Below are 20,060 nucleotides of genomic sequence, written 5' to 3' on the forward strand. Positions count from 1 at the left end.
TCTGCTAAAACTGCCAATTACTGAAATACAAATCCTACTCTGAAAAGTCATTTGCAAAAACGTCTATATTTTTAAATGGTAAATCTAATTTATTTCCTCTTAATTTGCTCACACCTATATTATTTCAAAACAAAAATCTCAGACTTTCAAAAACATTCTGAAAGATTATACAGGCTTAAAGTAAAATTTAATGTGTGTAGGTGCCATTATATTACTTCTATTGTAAAACACCAACTTTTTTTTTAATAGAGGCAAACAGAGCCGGTACTAGAAACTTTACTGCCTGAGGCAAATAATTTTCACCGCCCTCTGGAAATGACTATTCGAAAAGCGTTTTCTTTCTTCACATCTATTACCCTAATACATTGGTTCCCAAAGTGTGAGTCGTGACTCCCAGGAAAGAGTGGATGACACTGAGCAGCAATTCTCAAACTTTTGCCGCCTGTGGCTCCCCAGAAAGCCTAAAGGAGAACTACTTCAAAGCACTAAATACGCAATCACAAATGCCAACAGCTCACCATGCTGTCCTTGACAAAGGTTGGATGCCCCCAGGAGCCGCTGTCCACACTTTGAAAAACACTGGTCTAATCCCATAGAAAAGACACAGACAATAAATAACCCAAAAATTTAAGGTTTTCTTTGTTGGAGACAACTTGGCACCAATATAGTGTTAACATTTCTGACAATATTTTGGGCTGTCAAATCACAATAGGGGAAATAGGTTGGGTCAAAAAAGCAAAATATAATATTTTTGAAGAAACATGAAGAGGCTGTAGAAAAAGTGTGCCATAAAAAGTTGCTAGCATAAAGCTAGCAGCTTTTTATGGCACATTGTTTGCAAGCAGAGTCCATCATAGATAACTCATAACAGACTGAAGGAGAACAATACGGAGAATGTATACAGCAGTGGCTCAAACTTTCCTCATTCCCCAGTTTCCTTTGCCTAGTCAACGTTCATCCATGGCTTCTCCAGAGCAGCCTAATTACTTTGAACCAAGAACCACTTCAAAGCAATGAACAGGTTCGTATGAATATCGTAAGCTCACCACGATGCTTCTGACAAAGGTTGGTGATGACCGTACAAGCTGCAATGCACGCTTTGGGAACCACTGGTATGCAAAAATGAGCATTGGAAACATTCCTGAGCCAAAATAGCACCACGCTAGAGATAGCCCTAACCCTAGTATAGTGCTGGCCAAAGGGACATTTGTTGGAAAATGAACAAGGAATCCAATCATTCTGAGGTATTCGGCAAAAAGGTAAGTTAATTGGAAAAATGTTGATAAAGAGTGAAAGGATCCTTTATAAAGAACAGAAGGAACCTAATTTTTTAGAAATCAGCTTCTGTGTAGACCTGAACCCCTGATGAACCAAATATACCCAAGTTCCCATCACTTATGCAATTTCGAACCTTCCCAAAGGATGAATGAAACTAGAAAAGGTATAGTCCAGCCTATCTGTAAAGACAAGCAGCATTTTTTGGAAGTGCAGGAGAAAGATGTATTGAGATAAATAGAGCATTTCAAAAGTATTATATTTACTTGCACTTTTATTTAACTACTCTCGGTTTCCTCTCAAAATGATTCCGATGTGTGAAGATCTGCAAGAGTGAAGACACTGCCATAACAAATCTGTCATAAAAAAATGCTGCCCCTGTAACAATGCCGCCCTAGGCAGCTGCCTCGACTCATGCCTGGCGCCAGCCCTGGAGGTGAATAACCAATTGTAGCTTTCACTAAGAGCATTCTCTTTGGGTTGTGGCGGGGCGCTGTAGCCCGGTCGATAAGATGCTCGCCTAAAGTACCAAAGGATGTTTAGAGGTGTCGCGAGTTCGATACCCGGTTCGTCCTTGTCAGAAAACTTTCCGGACACAGGCGTACGACAAAAAACGGCAACCTGATCACAACAAAAAATTGCTACCGCAGGGAGTCCCCCATTGAGGGGTTAGCGCACCAACCTCTCGATGAGTATAAAAAACGAGCCTGCCGTAAAAAAAATTGTAGGTCCCGGTCTAATTAGCCCTCGTGTGCAGAAAATGACCGTGGTGCAACAAAAATGATCAAATTGGGTTGTGGCATCAACCTGACCAAAGTGCATGTAACATTTTCACAATGTTATGTATCTGGCTCCTTGATACAAAGGTATCTTGATGTAGATGATGGCAACAGCCACACAGTGCAGATCTCTGGAAGCAAACAGGCAGGTTTCATGTAAATATTATGTTAATATCTTTAAGCGACATGTTCCGCAGTTGTAGGTTATTGAAAATAATTGTAATTTATTACTTCAGTTTCTACATAAATTATAAAAAAAAATTTAGATTTTATGGGGGCTTGTTAGTTTATAGGCTTGGGGTTTACAAAAGGTCTGCACATAAAAATGGTTTGAAAACACTTCTGTATAGAACCTGCCCCCTAGAAAATATTAACAATGAGTTTAAATGACTAACTACTGTGGAGAACTTAATTATAGAACCAGATAGTCAAGCCATTAAAACACTACTATAAGTAAACTATCTTTTGTGATTTTAAAATTATTTTATTCAATGCATAATCCAGTGGTTTGTTTTTGAAACTTTATTTCACACAAGTAATGAATAATTATACAAGGAAATGAAATCTACAAATGCTGAAAATTTCAACTTTGTATGTGTGTGTTGGTATGTTCATTTAGTATTCATTCAGAGAAAGATTATTTTAGATTGAAAGATCGTGTGCTATGCCTTTTCTTCCGTCCAAAATGTGATATGTAGACCGTGGTTGCAATCACAACAATGATGAAGACCAATAAGCAGACTATGAGAACAGGTGGTGCGATTAACTTTTTTGATGGTTTTTTTACTGGAAGGGCATTTGTTGCATTAATCATATAACCAAGTGTCCAGCCAAGATTTATGCCATCAATCTGAAATTTAAAAAAAAAATCAGTTCAATCCTTAAAAACTTGTTAATGCTAATAAATTTGAAAAGATTAAGACAGTTTTATTACAGCCACTTCTTATGTGAAAAATTTACAATTTAGATCAGTTGTTAAAATTGAACCTCGATATATTTGGGAGTGGTTTTATGTAAAAATTTTTAATGTTAACTGTTTTATTGCATTTATAACTTTTACCCCCTTAAGTACTGTTTGTAATTGATGAATATTTCATGCAAAAGCCCCACCTCCCCCAGTTCAGATCTTAGTTTTCAATCTCACCAAGTGTTGTATTGCATATTAATTAAACCTTTGCCTTATCTGAAAAGGCTATCTGTCAAATTGTGAATGTATGGATGTTTCCTACTCATTAGAAATTTCTCCTTTATGCTGGAAGAATGCAAGTTTTCTGTAGTGTAAAAATGATCAATATTAATTAGAGAGTTGGTGAAAAAATAATCAGCTCCAAAAAAGTAGAATTTTTTCCTAGATTAAATTAAACTTAACCTAGCAAAAATTATCAAAACTTTACACAATTATAATTTTTTTTTCTAGATGAAATTAAACTTATCGTAGCTTTGGAAATAATGTATTTTAACTTTGCATAACTAATAACTTTTCTCACCTTTATCTGGAACTCCAAGTTCTTCCATGTTGTTTGATTGAATCCATACTTCATGACAAGAATTTCATGAATATAAACAGCATTGAAGCAATACTCAGTGCTATGTTCATCATCTTTATTTATCTTAAATACAAAAACAGAATTTCAAAAAAAATTTTCTGTGATATAAGCAGCAAAATTTCAATGTTAATAACTATTTTAATTTATTTTTGCAGGTTTATTATAAATGTTAGATGCAAAATTGAATGGTAGCCAAGTTTAGCACAACTCTTAGCTCAGCAATAACTTCATTAACACTTTTGGTGATTAATTGGTGAAAAATACCCAAATGTAATTAAATGCCCTCTGAAGAACAAAAACAAGTGAAAAGTTTAAAAATGTATTGAATTTTAAACAAAATGTAAAAAGAATATTATTGTAGAAGTTACAAATTTTTTACATAAAAATATTTTTATACAGGGTGATTCGAAACTCAATGTACAAACTTTTAGGGAAGGTAGAAAACACAAAAACAAAACATAATCACATAGGAATGTGTGACCGGAAACCCCAACCCGATTAGCTGGAAGATAAACAAAGATACAGAAATGCCAAGCCAATAATGGGTGGAAAATTCTGTATTTAGCAATACTTTACATGAGGACAGTACATGTGTATGTTAAGTTTCACAACAAGTATTTCATAGTTATACTGAGTATCATTGTAACAAGGTTTCACTGTATTTACAAAACAACTTAAAGGCCAGTGGTCAACCCCTAAAATTTGTCATTTGTTTTATTCCCATTCTGGCTGCTAATGCATTTTTCTTGAACAAAGCCTGAGCATTGGCACTACATACAAAAATCTTTTTGCTTCATTTACGAACACACAAACCCATTGATTTCTCTTACAAACTTCAAAATTTATGTTTATAATTAATTTACTATGTAGTAGATATTTCAAGAAATATACAGTTATGATAAATATATCGTAAGTGATCTTTTAAACCTAAGTGTTTGAATTTTAGCTATCTCACTCTATATTATTCATAGCTCACCTCATCATAAGACTTGCTACAATAGGTTTTCATCGCATTTTCATACTCTGTTAGATTGGCTCTAGTTACATTCAAGGCACTTGTTGTGTAATAATATGCAGCAAAAGCCTGAAATAATGCAATAAAAAAACTTGCTATTTGAATTTGATCAAATATATGAGCTTTACACAAAAATACCAACCAAAAAGTCAGTTGAGAAACAGATTTTGAAAGAAAAAACATTCATATTACTCTTACCACAAATTTTCGGTCCTCAAGCTTCCTTGGCAGTTCATCAAAGCATTCATCAAAAGAATGTTTTTTACAGTCTGTTTTGTCTAAAAGTTTAACTACTGTAGAGTGGCATTTTTCATAATTACCAGACCCAATAAATGTGTAATTTGTCCCCTATAAAAAAATTGAGACATCAAAAAGTATGCTAAAAAATATACATCCTGTTATATGCTGGTAAACCTAAATCAATTCAAAATATTTTAATTTTGAAATTTAAACACTTATATATAGTGCTATGGTGCAGGATATCTAAAACTGGTTCATTTGGCCAATTTTCTAGATATAATTCAATGATAATACAGAACTAAACTACCTTGTCTAAACCAAGGAATCAACTTTCCAACAAATGATTGTTTCATTTTTACTGGGATTTAGGTGCAAGTCATGGCAACCACTTGTTATCTCTACCATGTTGGAGCAGTGCAAAATGTATGAATGGAAGAGATGCAGTACTTTTAAAAGTATAATTGATATATGTCATATTTATTAGGATTGGAGAGGAAAGGGTGTTATGCAAAAATATTGTAAACAAAAGTATAGTTTTAATTGCATGTAACGCCATTGGCTTATGCAAAGGGGGTTTTGGGGTTCTAACCCCCACTCAAGCCGAGATTATAGTATTATTTTGCAGGAAGAAATGTAAACACCCCCCCCCCACCCAAGAAGAAAAATAAATTGAAACCGCCCCCCTTGAGAAAATTCTGCGTACGCCAATGACTAATCACAATGCTAAATTGACAGTACAAAATAAATAAGGCACACATACATATCAATGCATACACAGACAAAGAGTGGTCTTCTAAAGCAGCGATTCTCAACCCTTTTCGACTCGTAGAGCCTTTTTTAGTATTTAATTTCTATGGCCCGAAGACCACTTCTAATTGTTTATATATTAGATGTATTGATTTATTTTATTTTCGAGTTGCAGTAGAGCCCCTGAGAAATGCACTCGGAGGACCAGTTGAGAATTACTGTTCTAAATAAGATCATTTTACAACAAACTGAGGTTAAAAAATTTTTCACCCTTCACTGAATAAGTGAAGTTAGGCATGTAATGTGAGACCAGCATGAAATGTGTGAAGTTGAATAAAATATCTGAGTAGCAGAAATGTTTTTTTATTTTTTAAAAAATATTTTTGTTCAATATAGCTCCTCAGCATTTTATAATGATGTTTCTAAGCTTTGGTGATTGACCCCTTTCACTTACAGACTTTTAGCAATAAATTTGTACTATGGTTGACGTACCAGCAAAAAGTCGTGAAAACAGTGATCTTTGTTTACACAAATAGGAAATAGATAAAAAAGAGAAGTGAACTTGATAGTTCTTTTGTTATCTCTTTTAGCACTTGTTGTCTTTTTTTAACTCTTTTGTATTATGAACTTGATAAACAACTCTTCCTACAAATTTTGAAGAAGAAAATGAAGAAAACAACAAAACTACAAATTCAAAAGAAGAAACTGATTACTCGAATGAAAATTTCTTTTTTTTTTAAATCTCTTTCTATAAGTGAAAAGTATAGAATTTCAAATGTGTAATTCTTTCAAATAGCTCAGGACAAGTGAACACTTTCCTTGTGAGGGAAGTGGTTAACATTAAATATATATATATTTTTAATACATATTTTTTTAGTTTGGGTAGAAAAAAATATTTAGATAAATATATTTAGGTATTAAATATAATATTTAGTATAATATTATTATAATATATAATATTTTAAATATAAATATGTATTTAGATATTAAATTTAAATTTTGCAAAAAGTGATGATGTTGATATCGATACTTACAGCAATTTCAGGATAGTTTTTTATCAGATTCTGAAATGTAGGCGACGTTGTACACGGTTGTTGAAATAGAAAAGTGCCATTCTGAAATGTCATGGCTTCATTTGGTGCACATGGGTCATCAAAGCTTTTTGCACTCGGGTTCTAGGGGAAAAAAATCAAAGATGTGTATAGCTTTATAAATTTATGGATGTCTATTCTAAACGAAATCAATTTAAAAATAATCCTCCATTCCAAAATTTCTAGTTGAAATGAAACAATGTATTTTATAGTCTAGTCATGTCAATTTTTTACCACCTTTTTTGCTGGTATCATGTAAGATGCAAAAGTATAATGCAGTAATATTTACAGGGTGAAATAACTATATAACTGAGCTTTATTAATAAATAGCTAATTATAGTTTTGTGCAGCCAATAAATTCACATAAGTGCATTTTTTGGTGGTAATAACAATGCAAATTCGAAGAGATAACAGATTTTTTAAATTTTGTAGCGTGTGATGATGATACCACCCATATTCAAAAATACAGAAAGGCACAGGGAGCAACTGTCCCAGACAGCAATCTTTAGTAGGTAGCAAAATTTACATGTTCACATTCCTCCTTATTCAACAATGAATTACCTCAATTTGACTCAGCTTATAACATCGTTACATGTTAAATTCAAATGTGTCTATTCACTTCATTTGTTGAAACATAATAAAAGCAGTTGGTAAATATTTTATATATTTATTGAAATCATTTGTTGTTCGTTGATTTGAAATACCAAAGTCACAACATATATACAGGGTACATAGGTAACAGCACACATAGCATTTTACTGGCAAACCACTGATCCTAGCAGCATACTTCCAATTAGCAACAAGTATCCAAATAACGTGTAGAACTCTGACATTCATGCTGCAAGGTGTTGTATAGTTATTTAAAATAGAAAAATTAACTTTTTATATTGACACCCTGTGCCCAAACACCCAATTAAAAAGTTGTTGCCCTATCTCTGCTGATGCCAACAAAAAAGTTTCCACATTTCTAAGTGCAATATTCGCTGAGATATTTGAATTCGAAAAATGGAGAAAAGTTTTTCTTTTACTCTTGAACTTTCAGAAGCACTTTCTAAGCAAATATTGGCTTTGTGTGTTAATAATGTGATTGGCGTTTAACCAAATCAATTTTAGGTATAATTCGTCTACCTTCAATAAAGTGGCTTCAGTTAAAAGAACTTGATATCTTCTTTGTGCTTCATCTCGTCCAAAGCATAAGTAACTCTTAGCGTAAACAAAATGATCTTGTCCAAATAATGTCAACTTCATGCTTTTATTTGCATTCTCATCAGTGGGTGGCACTGTAAAAGTAACTTGTGTAGAAGCACCTCCTAAATCTAGAGCACCATACGTCTTTGGATAACTTTCTTCTGGCTGTTAAAAGAAAATAAAAATCCAATCAGTCAGTAGTAAAAAGTTACTATGTGAATATTGCTGCAGTCATATTGTAGGAAATTATCATTACTGCTATTATTGTGGTTTTTTTTTTCATGAGTGACTTGAAGCTTTTTTTATTCTTAACCTTAGAGTAATAAATTTATCACAATCAGATCATTACTAACAGTAAAGTATTGTCTAAGAGAACTAGCTATCACAGGGCTAAGGCATGTCTTATTCATCAAATCAACAGATCTATATAATCATCAATCACTTTAAAATTTAGAAAATTTGTGTGTTCACACACTCAAAATATCAAGAATTGTTCTCAATACCCCCCCCCCCCTCCCCAATAGAATATAGAGCTGTTGATGAGAAAATTATTGAGATTATAAGGCTCTTTCATCACCATGTAGAACGAAAGTTTTTAAAATAGTAAAACATTGTAGCACTTGTACACAATACACACCACATCTGCACACAGCTTAGAGGAGACATTTGTTGATATATTTGTTTAATATTCTTACATCATGATGAAATGCAAAATGAGACTTACAGCTTCAATGTTTAAAGAATCTTTGAGAAAATTTGTTGTAATCCAGCCATATACTCCTTCTTCATCACCTCCTATGATGCTCACATTTTTCACTGCTAATCCAGTTTCATTCAGTCTATTGTTAAGTTGTGAAAGTATCAAATCTGCTTTACTTTTATCTGATTTCCTAATTGAAAAAGCATTTTGAAAAAGTTTCATTAAAATATTAAATATTTACTACACAATTTTGTTAAGCATTTTCAAGATCTGTGGTAAGAAAAGGTTAATAAGAAATATATAGGTTAGTGTGAAGACAAAAAATAAAATCAATGTTTAGAAAAGTGCCCCTTAGTTACAATATGTTATGCATGAACATTGAAACAAAAAAAACCTGTCAAATGATATGGTACACGTATCTTACAAATGAATTCAAAGAAAACTTTAACCCCTTAATGATCCGGGGTGAGATATCTCATTCTAAAGTAAATGGAAAAAATTCATTCCTGCTCTCCTTGTTTTTTTATCTCTTTTCTCATCATCACGAAGTTTCATTGTAAACCTATTAACACAAGTTGTTTTTTTGCCCTCCCCATTCTTTTTTATCTCCTGTTTAGTGAGCCTGTTGAAGTAATTTCAAATTTTAATAACTCGGCTAAAAATAGATATAGCACCACTATCTTGGTCTCGTTTTAAAGAGGAAGGGTGAAAGTTTGTGCCAGTACTTTTCCGACATTCGTGACAGCCGGACACAATGAATGTGCCCGTGCAAATTGAACCCACGATTTTCGACTTTCCGGATTCAACACGTGTCCATAAACGGGAGCGTATCTCAGAAACTATATGATTTAAGTGAACCTAGTGCTGTTTTGAAGAGGAGTGTATGTGTTACCACTCATTTTGGGTTCCAAGTGTATATATCAAAAACTCAAAAAGATACGAGACTGAATTTGGAAAAAAAAAAGTTTAAAAATTTCCAGATTCTCTTAAAATGTTGCGATATATGAAGGCAAAGACAACCAGAAGGACAAAAATCGGACACGAATGCATAGAGCACCAAATTCCAAAGAGAATGATGCCGGAAATGCTGTTCCTGTACCCAAAACCAACGCGCAGTATTGTTGCAAATATGTAGGGTAATGACTCTAACACAGTAGTTTTTCCTTCTCGCACCCACTTGGATAATGCGTTTTTTTCTGCAATTACATTAATAATCTATTAATTAATTCAGATGAATTATTTTAATTATTATTTAATGCCTTTTTCGGCTATGGTTAATATTTAATTTTGACTTTTTTTGAAAATTAATTCAAAAACGAAACTAAAAAAATATTATTTTTTAACATTTCTTGAAATTTGGGAAAAAAGATTCATTGAATAGTTCTCCACTTATTGATTCCTGCCGCAAGAACTATAAATTAATGTTTCTTTGACACAAGACTAAATTTTTTGACGTTTTTCCTGACTCATGTTCACAACAGTATCAAATCTAAGCACAAAATGCTAGTAATACGAGGTACCAATGTAAACAAACAGCGAAATAGTTAAGTAAATAATGGTATTTTTTCTCAACCGAAATAAAAAACGAATACGATAAATAATAGAAAAAAACCCCTTCACTATGTACGCGAATTTCGCGTGACATATTTCTGTAAGTGAAAGCCAAGAGATGAGGTCTCGAAATATTGGTAGGATTCATATTTTTTTTTAAGAATTAAAAAATTCCATGTTTTGAAATATTCAATCCCATTAGAAGTCAAGTTCGGCCTTCTTCTTTCACGATTGGCGCTTTTACTCTCAATGCAGTGTGATAGTATAATCTTGTTACGTGTAATTACGTATTAGTTTCATCCACTAAATTGGCAAATTTATCACCAGATTTTTAAAGTGTTAGCCAAATGAGATCTACTTGAAATTTTTTTTAACCAAATCAATACTTTTTGCCAAAATGTGGTAATTTGTTCTCTTTCACTATCAAGTCAAAATTTTTGAGGGAAGGTGCATACAGTGCGTTCTGTTTACTACGCGATCGTTTTTATACGCTGTCGTTTTAATCAGATTACATATTGATCAATGAAACAGGACAATATTTTTTTGAGTTATTTTAAAATCTCATCGAAACACACACATTCATGTGTAATAAACTTCAAAGAAGATTGCAAAAATGGTATCTTGACGAAGGTGACTTGTGTGAAAACACTAAAATAATAACGCTTCGATCAGAAACTTTCAATCAAACTAGTCATTTTATGAATTGGCATATTCAAAATAATTAGTGGTTTCTCGGATATTTTCTATTGATTATTCATCGAGTCACATTTTCATACCGATTTCTGCATGTTGCAATGACGGTTTTTCATTTCCTTTTGACTGCAATTGATTGTTATCGCGATGAAATATTAATAAATTTTTATTATTTATCTTTTCACAAGAAAGATTTGGACAACTTTGAAATTTTTATTCTAGCCTACATGAATCGCGCAGAACTTGGTCATTTTTTTAAAATGAAGGTTTATTCAGGGGCGTATTTATTCCATCGGACTTCGATTTTTGTAGCGCAAGAACCAATTAGGTCAAACTGCGCCAAAACAAATGGCCAATTGAAAATAATTGTGCTTGTCATGTCAGGAAAGGAGGCAATTGCCCTGGGACCCCTCTTAATAGAGACGGAATTCAGGATTTTGCCGCCCCGTTGCCTTATATGTATATATCGTTTCTTAATTTTTTTCCGAAAAACCACGATTACCTTCCCTCCTGGTTCTCAATTTTCGAAATTTGAGAATTTTTTATCAACACCATGTCTTTACTGTCTATTGCTCCAAATATGGTTTTGAGTAGAGCCTACTGTTTCGTACGCACATTCATAACATAAATGAGATGCCGTAAACATTTTAAACTGTAATTGTTAAACTAATCGTGACAATTTGTAACTGTGATCGATTTCATTGTTGTGTTACTCAGTTAATTGTGTTGCAGAATTTCAATCAAAAGCTGTGATGCAACATGTAAATCTTCCAGAACTTCTGAATTGGAACTGGAAAAAAAACCTCATCTTAAAATTGTTGGAGATGGCATTTAAGAGGTGTCATGACTCATGAAGTCAAATTTTCAAACATGACTTTAAAAAATATTTCATTCAATCGTGAAAATCAGATGCAAAATATTTCTTGTCAATCGGGTTAATTTTTTTTTTCAAAATAAAACTAAAAATTAATGAATTATAGTGTAAATGTGAACAAGAAAAAACGCTTTGAACGCGATTTTCACAAATTGCAGTTTTTGAGCTCATCCGTTTAAGATTTGAAAGAAACATATATATAGATATATATATATACTACACACACCAAAAATTATGAAATTTTGCAGAAATATTTATATGGCATTTTTTAGTGAGATGAATCTCGAACTTCGATGTTTGATCATCCGTTAGAATTTTACGAATTTTAAAGTTTGAAAAAAATGTATAAATTTTCAAAAATATGAGAAAATATTCAATATTTGTTTCAAAAAATACTAGGGTTAACTTCGAAATCCGAAGTTCATTTTACTGAACATGGCGAATAATACATTTGAGCAAAATTTCAGAATTTTCGGGGTGGCAGTAGCTATTTTTTAAGGTTATGGATGAACTCAAAAACATCTGCAACCTTATAAAATCGTAATAATTAACACCCACTTAAAAATTTGAAAAGTGTGCGCACAAAACAACAAAAGATGGAAAAAAAAACTGGTTTACTTTCTCGATTGCATAGGGTTATATCATTGTGCAGTTTTAAAAAACGCCAAGTTATACATTTGGTGAATTTGGCCGGATTTTTAAGTGACGTCATCAATTTTTGAAGCGTTATAACTCATTAATTATGGGTTATAACGGAACTTATGGGGATCGAAAAACGGAAAATACTTTTCTACATTAGTTTTTGACAAGGAATCACGTGTGCAATAATTGAGTGGTCGATAGTTACCACCCTGTATATATATACACTGCTGGCCACCCAAATTGCAACACCAAGAAAGACAAGAGATATCGCAACAATATTTATTTTGTAGATAACATGTTGACCAAGCATCAAATGATTAAATTTATAGACTTCTGTGAAGTGTGGTTCCTGCCAAAATCAGTAGCCAGAGTAGCCGCCATTGCTGGAGATCACCGCTGCCACACGCCTCGGCATTGATTCAAAGAGACTTTGGATGTGTTCTTGGGGTACAGCAGACCAAGCAGCTTCCACGCGTTGCCAAAGTTGATCTGGTGTGGCAGCTGGGGATGTAATCTGGGTCAATCGTTGAGCAACCATGGACCACATGTTTTCTATCGGCGAAAGATCCGGAGAGCGAGCTGGCCAGGGAAGCAATTCAATCTGGCGATTGACGAAGAACCTTTGGACAATGCGTGCCACGTGTGGTCGCGCATTATCCTGTTGAAATATGGCTGTGGGCAAGCCCTGAAGGTAAGGAAGGACAACTGGCTCCAACACCTCGGAGATGTAGCGCTGGCTTTTTAAAGTACCGGCAATGCGTACTAGAGGAGTGCGAGAGTGATATCCAATACCGCCCCATACCATAATACCCGGTGTAGGACCAGTGTGGCGGTGCATAACGCAGCTGTTCAGCATCCTCTCTCCACGGTGTCTCCAGACTCGAATCCGACCATCGTGGTGTTGCAGACAGAAGCGTGACTCGTCAGTAAAGACAATTTCATTCCATTGTGCCGTCCACATCCTTCTTTCATCGCACCATCGGCGGCGGAGACGTCTGTGGTTCTGCGTCAAGGGTAGACGAAGCAATGGACGTCTTGCGGACAGACCACTCTGCTGTAAACGGCGTCGAATGGTACGCGCAGACACTGGATGATGCGGTACAGACTGAATGTGCTGTGTTATGGTTCGGGATGTGGCTGAGCGATCCGTCACTGCCATACGCCTGTCATCACGTGAAGTGGTGCACTGAGGTGGATGCGATCGAACACGTCGGTCCGTCGTACCCTCCTGCATACAACGATCACATATCCGCATTACAGTTGTTTGGTTTCGTCCAACACGACTACCGATTTCCCTGAAATATAATCCACAATCTCGGTAGGCCACTATCCTTCCTCTGTCGAACTCGGATACTTGATCAAAAGATGATCGCAGTTTTCTACGAGGCATAATTGATCGTTTTTTTTGAAAAAACCACAAGAAAAACACAATTGCCGTACTTCAAATCGTCGAAATCTCCAAGCCTTAAATAGCGCTTTGAAGTGGCGCCACAGGCGCGCGTGATGTGCGTCTGCGCTGAAATTCTAATCATTTGCATATCTCACCTCCGCTAATGCATGTTGTAAATTTCATATTATTTGCATGCTTCCTTCAGGGTGTTGCATTTACGGTGGCCAGCAGTGTATATATATATATATACACACACACACACACACACACAGGGTGTTGACTTGGCGATAAACTCAGAGGGGTGATATTAGGCATTAAAAGGAACAAAAATTGCCATCACAAAAATACTTAACCCCAATATAATAAGTAGAAAAATATTTTATTTGACAGCATGATTACAACATAGCCTGTGGTGTATAAAATAAATTACAATAATGAGTACAAAAAAGTAAAATAAGTACAAAAACCATCTGCTTGACAGCATGATTACAATACAGCCTGTGCAGCACAGTTCAATGTCAGAAAGCAGACGAAGAGAAATGATTATAGGAGTTTGATGGTGAATTTTTTGCTTGGCTAAGATACACATGAAAATCAATAGGCTTTCTGAATATTATGCAGAGGGGAACAGGAAGAAAAAAAAAAAGAGTGTCATTTCGCTCCACCGCGAATTGAACCCAGGACCTCTTGCATACCGGGCAAGTGCATTGATCATTACACCATAGAGGGACAATCTTTTTCCCCTTAAAGTACGCACAGTAGCGTTACTTGCTGGGTAGAGACGGCAGTCTACCTTCAGCTAATGGCCTCCAGGTGGCAGCAGAAGAGATGGATGGTGAACTTTTGCTCGGCTAAGATAAATGAAAATCAATAGGCTTTCTGGATATTATGCTTAGGTGGACAGGAAAAAGGAGGTTTTCACGATTACAGGAGTTCGAAGTTATTATTGTACTTTTTTGTACCCCACAAGCTGTGTTGTTATCATGCTGTCAAATAAATGTTTTTTCTACTTATTGTTGGCTTTTTTATCCCAGTACCACTCTTCACAAGTATTTTTGAGATTTTCTCCGACTGAACGTAGTTTGCGATACCATGTTCTATGGCAATTTTTGTTCCTCTTGATGCCTAATATCACCCCTCTGAGTTTGTCGCCACTTCAAGGCAACACCCTGTATAATTACATGTTCTGTCTTACTGATTCATTGACTGATTCATCATCGTCGAGTCGAAACCGCTGAAGTTATGAATATGAAATTTAGTCAGTAGGTTCAGTTCATGAGGTAAAGACGCACTGAAAGAGGGTATTCCAAAATTTGACCCCTAAGGGAGTCATAAGAGAGTTTAAATGTTATATTGAGAAATCATGTGAAGCTGAAACTGCTGAAACCTTTGTGTGAATAAAAGTGAATACTTTCATTTTATCATGTAATGACTTGGTAAGAAGGGTTTTTCGAAATTCTACCCCTAAGAGGGGGTCCAAAGTTTATGTAGAGAAATCATGCTGAGCCGAAACCGCTACAGCTATAAATATGAAATTTGATTAGTAGTTTTATTTCATGATTTCCTGACATAAAGACTCACTAGAAAGGGTTTTTCAAAATTCGGGTAACAGCTAATACACTATACACCAGTGTTTCTCAACAGGCCGTCTCAATAGCATCATGGGGCTCCCAGGCGAAGAGATTTTTATGAGGCTCTATCTGGCAATTCTTGGAAATTTCAACCAGTTCTCATTTTTGTTTTCACGAAAAAACTGCGGCCGTGTCCGATACTGCCTATTTTTTCTCTTGGGGCCCCCGGATCATGCCCGGGTGGACCCATGCGTTATGACAGCACTGTTTCTCAAAGTATGCGTCGTTGCTCCTACGGGCATCGCCAACCTTTGCCAGAGGCATTGCGGTGAGCTGGCGATAATGATTTCTGCGTCTATTTATGTTTTGAAGTGGTTCTTTTATATGGGGAAATATCTACCAAACTATCCTGAGGAGCCGCAGACGAACCATGAATCGGTCAAGGGAGACGCCGTTGCCAAATTTCAATAGCCGATTGACGTTTTCACGAAAATAACTGCGGCAGAGTCCGACACTGCCTATTTAAACTAACAACATTTATAACAGGTATAATTAATGATTAGAACAATTAACTCACTCCAATAATCGCATTCCAGCTGTCGCTGTAAAGTACAAAGGAGTTGTAGGCAGATATTCAGGCTTTATTCCATTAGTTAAAGATTTTGTACAAGATATGATTTCAGTGATTGTTCCATCAATATCATCTGTTTTTGCTATTCCACCTGGAATATGACAAAAAGAGAAAAAATGAAAATGTATAACTTATAGTGAATAAAAAAATATTGTTTGATTACTTGATGTTTCCTTGCACGTTCTTTCGCATAATGAAATAAAAAACACTTCAGTATATATTATTACAATTTAACAGTGGTGGTGAACCCATTATTAAAAGCTGACAATTTCAAGACCAAAAATCTTACATGTGCCATTTTCTATTACAGAATTGATTGCTTGTGTCGCTCATTACTCTCGTTAAGGCTGCCAGACATCTTGTATATATCAAATTGTATATACTGACTTTATTGTTCGAGTTTTTGTTTTTATTATTTCTCTATTCTCTGACAGGTTTGCTTGTACTGCATGGGATGGGTCTGCATGGGGTAGTGTAGTGCATAAGCAGAAATAGGCTCCTCAAATTGTAGGCGGGGGGGGGGTCTAAATTACTGAGGGTTTGGGAGTGTGTATAGTGAACAGAGGGGGCAAATGTCTACCTTCGCCCTCCCGTCTATGCGATTATATAATTTTTTTACGCAGGGGGGGGGGTGATTACTCCATTGTTTCCCCCCAGCTTATCAGCCTAAGGTGTAGTGGTAGAATGTCTGTCTCCAATCATCCGTGTACCGGTGACAGTAGGTTCCAACCCAGATTTTGTTGTTTGTATCAGCCCTTTTTTAAATTGTATTGAATTTGCAACGTCTGAGTAGATTGTCGTCTATCTTTCACAAAAGAAAACTGAAAAAAGGGATTTTTTATCGCTCCTGCAGAGAGAGAAACATTTCTTCGACTAATCAGCGCACAGCCAGGGTTAAAGAAATTTCCCAGAGTATTGAAAAATTTTGATTAAATTAAAAACATTTTAACATTTTTTTTCCTTTTTGAAAATCATTTTTTGTTTTTGTTGTTTGAGACTTCAAATATTACTCATACTATTGATTGTATGGGCTTTAAACTTGTCAGTACTGTGTATAGTATAGGTATCTTATATCGTATTGGTATTAGAAAAGTCTTTGATCCGCAATGAAAACGTCTAAAAAGGATAAAAAAAGTGTTTCACAATAATTTGTTGATTTTCAAGGGAATTTAAACTTCGTGTATCATGGGGTGGTTACAGGCTGGTCATCCCTCGAATATAACCTACACGAGTCTATTGAGTTCGCTTAGGGGCGTAGAAAATTAAACATAAAATAATTAGCCGGATCTTCTTTTGAGTTGGATATCCATCAAATAACACTGATTTCAACTTTTTATTTATATCTTCTCAAGCATGAAAATGAAAATTAACGTATCCGCATTGTCTTTTAATATCCAACTGCATCTCTCTCTCAATCGATATGGTTTAGGACAGTGTGGTTTCCAACCGTTTTTCCTTCCTGCACCCCCTTGGATTATGCGTTTTTTATCTGTTAGACAATTAGGTTTTTTCCTGTAATTGAATTACATTAATTGTCCAATAACTAATTTCTATGAATTATTTTACTTATTGTTTAATGCCCTTTTTGGCCATGGCCAATATTTAATTTTGAATTTTTTTTAATTACTTGAAAATTATTATGAAAATTTAAAAAAAGTCACTATTTTTTAAAAATGTTTGAGATTTGGGAAAAAAAATTCATTGAAAATAGTTCTTCACTTATTGATTCCAGCCGCAAGAACTATAAATTAATGTTTCTTTGACATTTGACTACATTTTTTGACGTTTTCCCTGACTCATGTTCACAACAGTATCAAATCTAAGCTTCTCTTATCTTGCATATGCTGCTAAATGGAAATTTTTTTGTCTATCAACTCCATTCCTGTTGCCTAGGGTGACCATACGTCCCGTATTTCCCGGGACAGTCCCAGTATTTTCTGTATTTTTGGTCGTCCCGACTTTTTCGCAAAAGTGTCCCGGTTTTTCCCGTATTTTACACGACGCTTACTTGAATTTTTATTCTTTATTGAAGTCAAAGATTGAAATTATTTTTCAACTAATAAACTATATTATGATAATTACAACTACAAATGAGAATATTTATCTCCCACATTTGTCTTGGTGAACGTTTTTTTCGTGAAATTCATTTTAATCCACTGCAATTTGCAGTAACGTTTCATTTCCCGCCATTGTGATTTCTCCGTAATTAAACAATATTTGGCAACTTTGCTCGGTTTTGGCGTCATTTTTGGCGATAATTGGCGATGTCCCGTATTTTCCCGCATTTGGAATCTCAATGTCCCGTATTTCTCTCGAAGAAATATGGTCAGCCTACTGTTGCCACTTATTTCTTGGTGTTATATATATAAGTGAATTTTTTTCCTTTTCTTTTCTTTCGTTATTATTTATGCCGACAGATATGTATCGGTTATTGTTTTGCGGGCTCACACAAGCTTGCTTAGCCCCTAAATGTTTTGTAACTGTGTTTAAAAATTTTAAATGAAGGAAATATCTAAAAAAAAATCTATAAAAATTACTAACGCTTATCTATAACCTCTGTAAAGCTGGCGTTGTGACATGCAAAGAACATATTCTGATTGACTTTTAAAAAAAAATTTTTTCTCTTTCCTGAGAAGTGTGAGGGGTGGAAAACTTGTTTTTATATCTCTTTTGTTTTCTGGACTTCTGTGTGGGGGGTTAATATATTTTTAGCATTTCCAGTGGCGTTCGGCGGGGGGGGGACACTTTCATTTCGGGGGGGACCAAAGTGATAGGACAATAGATTTGGCCATCCTTTTCCCTTTTTTTCGTTCATTTTCTCACATTTCGGAGGGGGGGGGGGAACCAGACCCCCAAGTCCCCCTCGCTACGCCCTTGAGCATTTCCAAAATGCCAAGTTATACGTTTGGTGTACGATTTGTGAATTTGGTACAATTTTGAATTGACGTCATCAATTTTTAAAGCGTTATAACTCATTAATTATAACCCTGTGAATTGACGTGATCATCATCGTGCCCCAGCAATAATGACCATAGCCCCCCAGACTTGTCAATCTTTTCAATGCCGTGACATCATCACGTTTCGGCGTTCTCTCTCTTTGTCTCCCCCCCAACTGACGCCATTATAACTGCTGGTGTTGTAGCTATAGATGGTGTTGACGCAGGAGTCCTTTCTCTTCAGTTTTCTAATCCAGTAACCTTATACTTCATAACCAGGGCCGCAACTAGGGGGGAAGCGGGGGGGGGGGGGTCTCGTGCCCCGGGCGCTGGACCCGAGGGGGGCGCAAATTTCATTCGGAAGCTCTCCTTCAACATTACAAGGGGGGCGTCAAAATGCGCGCTTGCCCCTGATGACCAAGCATCTAGTTGCGGCCCTGTTCATAACATATACACGCACATTCCGACACATGTACCCATTCGTTAGAAATTCCGTAGAGGAATAAGGACGAGGTGCATATGCGTTTTAGTAGTAGTAGTAGTAGTCTAAAATTAACTGATACACTCACCCTTGACCTTGCATTTCTTCATCTGTTTTACACATCCAGTACCGTTGTATTTGTTACCCAGCCACTTGTAGAGAATCATTTCTGTTTTAGTAGATCCAGCATCCATAACAACACCATGCTGTGGATTTAAAAATATTAATAACATTTTATTTATTAACTTTCATACTGAAGTCTATTTGTGTCTGTTTGACAACGATTTCATAAATTAAATTGTTATACCTAGAACTCACAAAAACACAGCTGGGAAGAAGCAGTTGGTCAATACTTTCATGATATGTATATATTTCTTAATTGCTGTACATACACATTATATTATGCAGGGAAGGCGGAATAAGGGGGTCTTTCTTTCAAATCGAGCACAACTCAGGTCTATCGCCATGGGCAATTTACTACCTAGTGAGTTGTGCCGGAAGTGTAAGTCTACCTAACAGTCTGAGTGCGTATCTGTAGTGTTGTGTCTGATTTTTCAGCGCTGCCATCTAATATTTCAGAAGTGAAATGAGTGAAGTGCAATGATTGAACATTTGTACCATTTGTAGGCCTGTTGCTTTCTGTGGCGAAACTTTTTAAGGGAAGATCTGCTCGCATTCGCGCCTTCGAAGTTGAGAACCACAGAAAACC

General features: G+C 35.4%; 1 protein-coding gene across 16 annotated transcripts in view; it reads right to left on the bottom strand.

Moving 5' to 3' along the window:
* Positions 1-2,523: 2,523 nt before the first annotated feature.
* The window catches only part of LOC149085557 (ectonucleoside triphosphate diphosphohydrolase 3-like), a 92,440-nt gene continuing 74,903 nt past the window's right edge, over positions 2,524-20,060 (bottom strand). For 14 of the 16 annotated variants that reach the window (XM_089233646.1, XM_089233639.1, XM_089233633.1 and 11 more), the window contains 9 exons: positions 19,440-19,557; positions 15,881-16,025; positions 8,607-8,772; positions 7,823-8,047; positions 6,638-6,778; positions 4,815-4,964; positions 4,578-4,685; positions 3,542-3,664; positions 2,525-2,904 (listed from right to left, as the gene is read on the bottom strand). In XM_089233646.1, coding sequence (XP_089089772.1) covers positions 2,692-2,904; positions 3,542-3,664; positions 4,578-4,685; positions 4,815-4,964; positions 6,638-6,778; positions 7,823-8,047; positions 8,607-8,772; positions 15,881-16,025; positions 19,440-19,557 — 1,389 coding nt within the window. In that variant the 3' untranslated portion in view covers positions 2,525-2,691. Of the gene's footprint in view, positions 2,905-3,541; positions 3,665-4,577; positions 4,686-4,814; positions 4,965-6,637; positions 6,779-7,822; positions 8,048-8,606; positions 8,773-15,880; positions 16,026-19,439; positions 19,558-20,060 lie in introns of all 16 variants that reach the window. The other 2 variants (XM_089233629.1, XM_089233630.1) reach the window with 1 other exon arrangement.

Source organism: Pholcus phalangioides, unplaced genomic scaffold (genome assembly GCF_987345545.1).
Source record: "Pholcus phalangioides strain wild (caught in Gottingen) unplaced genomic scaffold, Ppha-v1.0 ptg000007l_1, whole genome shotgun sequence".
NCBI lineage: Eukaryota > Metazoa > Arthropoda > Arachnida > Araneae > Pholcidae > Pholcus > Pholcus phalangioides.